Source organism: Limulus polyphemus, unplaced genomic scaffold (assembly GCF_000517525.1).
Source record: "Limulus polyphemus unplaced genomic scaffold, Limulus_polyphemus-2.1.2 Scaffold3776, whole genome shotgun sequence".
In the NCBI taxonomy this organism is placed as follows: Eukaryota; Metazoa; Arthropoda; class Merostomata; order Xiphosura; family Limulidae; genus Limulus; species Limulus polyphemus.
The window spans coordinates 36,780-45,754 of record NW_013669386.1 but is presented as its reverse complement, the minus strand read 5'-3'; the positions used below and the strand labels follow the sequence as shown (position 1 = coordinate 45,754).

At 29.9% G+C, this 8,975-nt stretch overlaps 1 protein-coding gene across 4 annotated transcripts in view; it reads right to left on the bottom strand.

Moving 5' to 3' along the window:
- The window catches only part of LOC106470022 (rab-like protein 6), a 57,134-nt gene that overhangs the window by 23,111 nt on the left and 25,048 nt on the right, over window positions 1-8,975 (bottom strand). For all 4 annotated transcript variants that reach the window (XM_013930542.2, XM_013930543.2, XM_022398568.1 and 1 more), the window contains exons 5-9: window positions 6,020-6,111; window positions 5,410-5,550; window positions 3,939-4,044; window positions 1,651-1,754; window positions 86-219 (exon numbers count right to left, since the gene is read on the bottom strand). In XM_013930542.2, the coding sequence (XP_013785996.1) occupies window positions 86-219; window positions 1,651-1,754; window positions 3,939-4,044; window positions 5,410-5,550; window positions 6,020-6,111 (577 nt within the window). The remainder of the gene's footprint in view (window positions 1-85; window positions 220-1,650; window positions 1,755-3,938; window positions 4,045-5,409; window positions 5,551-6,019; window positions 6,112-8,975) is intronic.

Below are 8,975 nucleotides of genomic sequence, written 5' to 3'. Positions count from 1 at the left end.
AGAATAAAAAGGTTCTTCTAATGTAATCAAGTATTTGTAGAGAAAAAACAACGACTCATTCTTAACATATCTAACAAAAACTTACCATTTAATGAGGAAGAAACTGAAGAAAAAGGCCCATTAACCTGGAAAGGTGAGGTGGGAGATGACAGTTCTGATAATTTGGGTGCTTGAGATTCTGCCATTTGTCTTCGTTTGCTTATTAAAGCATCCAAAAACCTATAAATGAAAGAGAACACTGATAGTGAAACTTCAACATTTTTCAGATTTTGTACAAATTCATATATGATTCTACTTAAAATAGAAAACTTCACACAAATTTCATTAGCATAATGTCATTAAGAATGAAGTGAAAAACTTCCCATATCAGAGTAACAAGCATGATGATACATTACTAAAAGATTAATAACACCTTTTAACACTTTCAACCACTAGCTGCCCGACATGGTTTAGCAATAATGTTCATAATAGACAAATTATAATAACATAACAAAGAATTAAATTGAAAGAATTAAAAAAAAATCATCATGCTAGTATAATCAGATTTTAAACACTATTTTCTAAACTATTTATGCACCCAAATGTTTATAGGTCCATGACTTTATTGGTTACAGGACCCCTAGTAACATGAGTCATAAAAATATGAATAAAAGTACTATAATTAATTCTACTAATTACTAATTACACTGTGTGTTGTGACAAATAAAAACATACAATCACTCAATACAATGCAAAGGTGTACCTCCACCAGCAGTGAGCATTATCTGAACAAATCTCTAATATGAGGTATAAAACTTTCTGAGCTTTTTCTGTAGTGGCATACACAAAATAAAGTATAAGTCATCATTACTTCTACTTATTTTTACTGTAAGCTCCTATTGTGTGTTTTGTTTATCATATAATATCCTAATGATTCGTTTTGTTGAATTTCACACAAGACTGCTCAAGGGCTAGCTGCATTAGTCATCCCTAATTATGAAGTAATAGAACATAATGGATATTCTCAAACCTTTTTTGCTGAGACTCCCTTTGAAAACATTATAGTCTGTGATGACCCTCTCCCAACACACACACACGTGATAGAAAAGTACTGTACATACTCTAAAATATCCATTATCACCATAATTTTTATGAGCCTTTGCCCTCTTCCCTATAATATCCTTGCAACCCCCTTTGAGTTGTAATCCCCAGTTTGAGAAATGTTGGAATAGAGGGAAGGCAGCTAGACAACATCACCCAGCCCCAACTCTTGGGCTAATCTTTACCAATGAACAGTGAGAATGACAATCACATAATAATACACCCCCATCTGACTGAAAAGGTGGGCCTGTTCAGTGATGGGATTTAATCTACCCTGATGAACATCACACTTCACTACTTTCAACATTATACATCTTTAAAAATTATCATTTTACTTTTTAGTATAAATAAAGCTCTATATTTAATGTGAAATTAGTAATATTTTAAACAGGTATTACATTTTGAATGATCATTTTTAGCACCTGAAACTTTTGTACACTATTTATCAGGTGAAACTATAATGCTCTTAAAAACTATCAAGAAAACAGCTAAAGCAGTTCCTGGCTGTATGACAACATGACCTTAATAATGTAAACTCAAGACCATAAGATTGTTAAACTTTGTACTCACAAGTCATAATTCTGTTCTTCTGATTCTTGCAGAACATCTAGTTCTTCCACAGTAGTTTCTATCTCCTGGGAATTAACTTCTAGCTGTCTCACTAGTGTCTCTCTCTGAGAAAAAAAAAAATGATGATAGCATATTCTCTCTCAACCAATAAAAACACAATCAAAAAAGAAGAACCACAAGTACATACTTCAAGGAAGCAGTTTTTCTGCAATAAATAAATTTGCAACAATAAAATGTTTTTCTATTTCCTAAAATAATACATCAACTAATGCAAGTAGCAATTCATACATGAACCTAATTCACTATTGGGCATTTTTATCCAAGAGGAAAAATCCTTACAAATGAATATTCAAAATTTTCAATGGTAGAGTCAATAGTATGGGTTAATGCGAACTTAGATTCTCAAACAAAGATCTCAATGTTCATCAGTCATTGCATATGCATTAACTCTAAACAATTCAGGTGTGCCATAAGAATTTGTATCTTTAAAAATTATAAAGATTTCATTTTGTTGTTTTTTTAAGAACCAATAAAAAGTGCTTACTTTGTTGAAAATTTCAATAACTGATTTGTATGCCTTCTTACATTCTTGCAAAAGTTTCCAATAAAGTTTTTTTTTAACACTGTAAATTTTATTTTGGTTTTGATTTGAAAAACATGGCATGCAGTTCACTGTGTTTACAATCACAGGTGTGCACTAAAATAACATTTTTACCATACCAAATTTATAAGCAAGCCAACATTTATTTAATTGTTAATACAAAGTTTTAAACTCATTTGATATTCATTCATGTGTTTTTTCACATTTCTTTTTGTTGTTTTTCTTTGTCTATTCAGACTTTACTTCAGTCAATAAGGTATATCAAGCGGCATCCTTGCAGAAATAATTGTCAAGTACAAAATAATCTAATTAAGCATACATCTTTTTTTACACAAAAACATTTCATATCATACTGTAAACACCATAATTCAAATGAAGTATATATTTATGAAGCAAGTTTTTTGCAAGTTTTAATAAAAAATCAAGACTGCAACTGTGGTAGAAATTGTTCACAAAATATTTTTTTCTACCAGCAACATATCAGGTTAAACTTTTATCACTTTGCTGCAATCTCTATGTATATCTACACTATATCAGTTGAAAGCTGTACTGGTTTATACCACTGAAAAGAACAGAAAATTTTGTTCATTGTGTGTTTAGATTACTAGCCTATCAATTCTCAGAACTGAGATATAGGCAATTTACGCCACTCCATGGCAACCAAGATTGAGAAACGGTGAGTGGCTGAAATTGATAAACCTACACTTGTATTGAAGTTACAAGGTTCGAATTGGCTGTATTTTGTTCTAAACCACTTCAAATTCCCTCTTATAGGGCTATGAGTTTCACATTATTATTATAATTATTATGAGATAAAATTCAGAAAATTCACAAACATTAATGTTCTCATTTTGAGCAAACTGAAATCAACCAATAAAAAAAATTGTCCAAAAAAATTATGTAAATAATAATTTTTCATTGAATAAGTTTCAGATCCAAAGTTGTTTTCTTATGTACAGAAGAACAAGTGCAAGTTTTATCTTAAATGGTACAATTTTGCCCTCAAGGCACAGTGGACCCAACTATAATAAGAGGGCTGGTGTTCTATCTCAATACCTTCATAATCTAAAGTTTTCTACAAAATGAAAAAAAATGTTTCTAAAAGCTTAATAATGAAAATAAATACAAAATAATTAACACTAGTTACAGCATGTAGTATTTTTGTTAAAAGCAAGTTATTGTCCCCAAAACATTTATCTACAAATTATAATGTGTACAACCAAACTGAAATAATTAACAAAACAGATATTTATATGAGGGGAAAACTGAGCAACTTTTATTAATACTAGTCCAAAATTGATCTTGATCAGTCTTTATAGTAGTTTAAATGTTATTTGATCTTATTAACAACAAATCTTAAGAACAAGGGAACTAGGATCACTCATGCTGGTGTACTGAATGTTAAAGGCAGAATTATTACAAAAATACTAATATTTACAAAATATTGATTTTCCTTATTGCAAGAAATACATATCATTAAATTGTTCTGCAAATCTGTTTTCCTCAGCTTGCTTGTAATTCTTTGAAGCTTGAACGACAGCACTGTTTGTTAACAATATGAAACTCCATCCAGTACAGCTTATTCTACTATCTGCATGTGTTCTCAGTTTTGTTACTGGTAATTATATTCTCAAAGTGTCTAAAAATTAAGTTGCATAACATAATAATTGATATTACAATTACAAACCTGAAGTTCTAAGAAAGGGAGATTGCAAAATTTGTGAAGAAACTTCAGACCAAATCCATTTCTCATTGAGGATTCAGCATAACGAACTGCTGCACTTCCAGGAGGCCTGAGGAGAAACTTCACAAATGAATATAATGTTTTGAATTGTGCTTGATTACCCTCAATAATTAATAGTAATGCTTTTTGAATAGGAAAAAGTCTACACATATTACTCATGATACAGAAACAAATATTTTCTATAAGGGTAAGTGTGTGTGTGTGTGTGTGTATACACACACACACTCACTTATGTACCAATTCAAAGCATGGGGAACATACAACTGGTTGCAATAGGATGGAAGTGGTTAGGTAGTCAGTGATGGAAAGTTGCAGCAAACTCACATATATCATATATGTTATGGCTACCATAACTTGTGAATCTTATCAAATCTAAACATGTTCATGGAATATAGAGTGCAAATAATAATATTGTTATTGGACTGTGTATTAGCACCAACGTTTCCTAAAAGCAACATCATTATTTGCATTCTATGTTTAATGGGCCTGCCTGGCTTTGGTGAGATTCACAGGCTACACAAGACACATCATGTGGGAAATGTGTGTGTTTGATGCCATCTGCCTAGTCATTTCCAGTTTAAAATAACAAAGAAAACACATAGGATCTCACAGGAAGTTAAAGAGGTTAGGTCCAAGCAAAAAACCCCATGTTATTCTCTGGGGTGCTCTAGGGGCACATATCAAATTTATTCAAGATCATTCAAAAAATATAAGCATGAAAGATAATTTTAAAGAATTTTTGTATTTCTTGGTCTACAGAAGATTTTTTTGGCCTTTTCATTGAATAATTCAAGCTAACATACTAAAAAATGAGATGTTTTTACAACATCTGAGCCAGCATTCTCTAAGCAACTAAATACCAAAGATATTGGTCAAGTTTGGTTTTATTATTAAATGTAAAATAAAACTAATGATTTTGAATCTTAAGAACAACTATTCATTTTCTATTCATGATTTATTTTCAAAAGTTACTTTGAGTTTTTATTGCCTTTTTTTCCCAAACTGGGCAACTCTTTACTAATTTAAAAAGTACTAATACATTTTACTGCCAACAAATATGTTATTCCTACATTCAGTATCTATTCTATTTTTTCAAAAAATACCATGTGGAAAAACAACAACACAACTTTTCAGTATTCAAATTTGTGTTTCTAAATATTAAAGACAATTATGCAATGACTTCAGAAGGTAGGCCATTGTTCTTCAGAAGGAATGCTTATGTCAAAGAAACATTCCACTCTTTCTTTATAATTACTGTTTTGTTTAGAATTTTGTTTTAATGTAATTGGTGCTGTTTTTGAAGTCCAATATATTTTATGTTACAAGAAACTGAGGATCACCCTAAATGATTCTGATGTTACAGTTGACAACATACTACACTAGCAAACAAAGCAAGACAGATGCAAAGAATTACCTTTCCAAACTATCAACATAAAATCGAACTTGGTCTTCAGTTACTGTTCGATGATGTCCCATATCCCTGTGGTTTGCTAGTACCAGGACAGGAATATTTGTTGGCACTTTTGGAAGTTCTCGCTGCACATAGTCAAACGTCCTATAAAACACTTAGATTAGTCTAAACATTTTGGTACATGAAGCTGCTTCTAAAATTACTTAATCAAACCCAAAAATATTTTGGTGTAGAAAATGATGAAATTTGTACAAAAAAATTCAAGTTTATTTCCTTCGTTCCTAAAAAATAATCAAAAATATAACTTGTAATAGCAAACTACCACAGTACCACACAAATGAGGAGATGATGTGTACGGTCTCTTCTACATAGCTTTAAAACTATTTTAATTAACTTAACATTTTTTATATTACTCTATTGCTATCATGAATATAAAAACAATACAAATGATTTCCTGATATAGTTTGTTTTTCATCCACCACAGCATGACACACATATGTATACTTCAGAAAACAAACTAATCATCACTAACTGAAGAAATTAAAACATTCACATAAACATATTACTTTTAGCATTTATCTTTAATGTCATAAAATACAGTTAAAACGCTCACCAATGTTTGGTAATGTCCAACATCATGATGACTCCATGAGTTCCTTTATATACATCAATGAATTCAGCATCCAAGGCTGCTTCTTCAGGAGCCTGTAAACAAAGTTCAAGTTCAACCAGATAAGACACCAACCAAAGAATGTTTATACACAGATAACTATAACTGTTACTTTGACGCTTAAAGTGACTTGCACAAAAAGAAAAAAAGAATGAAATCTTTGTTGTTGATGCACCAATGACTAAACAAACTACCTACCAGAAATTCCAGTGATGAAATGTGTTTATAATGCAAAACTTCAAAGGAATTAGGCCTAAATATCAAATGGTAGAAACTATACATATATATATAGTACTCTTTTACAATTAAATCGACTAAAGGTAATATAACGCTAATCACTTTCTTTTTTAAACTTAGGAAAGAGATATCATTACAAGCTGCATCCCAAGTCACTTTTCTGTAATACTGTCACATAGAATAAAGGTTGCTTTGGGCATTAAATATTCTTGTATACATTTAAAGATTTGGATGTAGAGATGCATCTCACAGCAACACAGAGAATTGTATGATTTTTATAGGTTGTATGTGCATTAAAATGTAAAAATATCTGCAAGTTGTATTTGTAATAACTTTTGGGTTTGTATTTTGAGCAATTAGATAATAAGATTACTTTTCATTATGTTCCAGCACTTTAGCTTTCCTCTTAGATAACTGAACCAACAAATAACACACAGTAACTTTGGTGTTTGCTAATATCTATCTAGAATTATCACTCCAATATTATCCAACTTGTAGCATGTTCATTTTAATAAAACAATAGTACCACATAAAATTTCAATAAACAAGCCCACACTGTATGATATCTCAAACTATGTACTTTCTTATCAAGTAAGTAATTGTACTTACTTGAATCTGAAACTTATGGGCTCATATAAGAAACATGACAGTTATTAAAGTAATTCATGGTAATTTAAAAACAATAACTGCAGCCTTTGTATGTTACAATAACTACTACTCTAAGAAAATATTTATTACTTTTCCATCCGATTAATTTCAAGAGACATCTATTACAAGTAAAACAAAACAAGTTTCTTTTATGCTACACATAATAAAAAAGCTTATTATAACATACATTGTAATGAAAAACCACTCTTACAAAACTTTTCTTCAGTATTTAGTAAATCTCGTATGTCAGCTATAAAGTCACAATAAGGATTAAACAAACATAAACACCGAATTATTAGCTAGCATGAGAAGACTACCACACTTTTTCTTAAAATAGATATTATTATTATGATAATGTTACTTGTAGTCTGAAAATATTGCAAGAAAAAAACAGGAAGTTTTGGTGGGGTCTAATGATTTTTAAAACAGTTTGGTTCCTTAAGGGAAATTTCATTAAACAAATAAGTAAATCATACTGTGAAGACATGATGACCTATCTATCAAGCAACTGAGTTACTAAATGCAAAATTATTATCTTTTAATGGATAACTTCTACATATTTAAAAATTATACAGAGGCTAAACAAACATGACTAAGAAGTTGGAAAATGTAAAACCAACTACTGATATTTGAAACATAAATGAGCATAAAAGTAAGTACTGTATACTTTTCATGCTGTTACTATAGAAACACTGCTGGATACACATCAATTTTCTCTCTCTCTCTCACTGATTCAAAATCTTGTTCCTTCTCCAAACATTTTTTTAAAGTTTACCTTCCCTGTTTTTGTTGTCTGTTGTTTAAGGCCTTAGTATTCTGTTTAAGTATGTATTTGTAAACACAGTCACATTTCAGTTATAATACATAACATACATATATATATATATATATATATATATTATTACTATTTACGAATGAGTTCTTAAATTTCAGTTATTTTTCTTAAAACATAGAACAGTAAATAAAAAAATATAGAAAACAACAATATCTTCTACTTAAGGTGTTTGTACTCGCTTGCCATAATTTGAACCAAAGCTGCATTCAACATACCACATGACACATAAAAATTGTTATTTAGGATATTTTTTTAATATTTACTTTTAAGTTAAGAAATGAACTAATGTATAATACTAAAATTTTAATTATAATTTACAATTTGATACCAAACTTATTTACATACATTCATAAAATAGTAGTTCAATAAAATTTTAAAGTCTATAAACATAATGACATGCCCTTTGTCCCCAGACCATAGGAAAACCAACAGGTACATGAAAACTAGCATAAAGTATCAAAAATTCTTGACCTAAGTATTATGACAGTGAGTGGTGTGTTTAATCTTGGTATAAAATTTAAACAGATGTTTCAAGTCAGGGCAAAAAGAGATAAAAAATCAGAATATTTTGTTAGATCTTAAGAAAAACAATCCAACATTTCTCAACAAGACAAAGCATTTCCAAATTTACTCTCATTTTATAGGTGTGGTTGGAAGAGCAGATGACTTCATTCTTTTTGATTTTTGGCATTATAATTCCTCAAACTGACTGCTGAACTACCAGAAAATCAAAAACTATATATGATGGACAGTTTCACTAAGTGGTTAAGAAAAAAACAATGACCATGATGATAAAAGAAACAAAAATCCTAGCAAAACTAAGAGATACACATGCAACATAGAAATAGTTACTAAGAAAAAAAAATTATCATTTTATGACTAATTTTGATTACCAAGTGTTTTGATTTTAGTTGAATATGTTTTATTTTGCTAACTAGTAAAAAACTCACTATCTTGTATATATTTTATGTTTATGTTTTTACACCTTTCCACCAACAAAAATAGCTATTCAAGCTTAAAGGCAACATGTCGTTATCCTAATCATTTGAAAAGCACACACACACACACTTCATTACGTTTCCATCTGTTTTCTGACATCTCCTTTATCTTGGTTTTGTTGCACAATAATGAACTATTATTAGTCTTGCCTTCTATTATCAACTTTTAAATGATTATTCT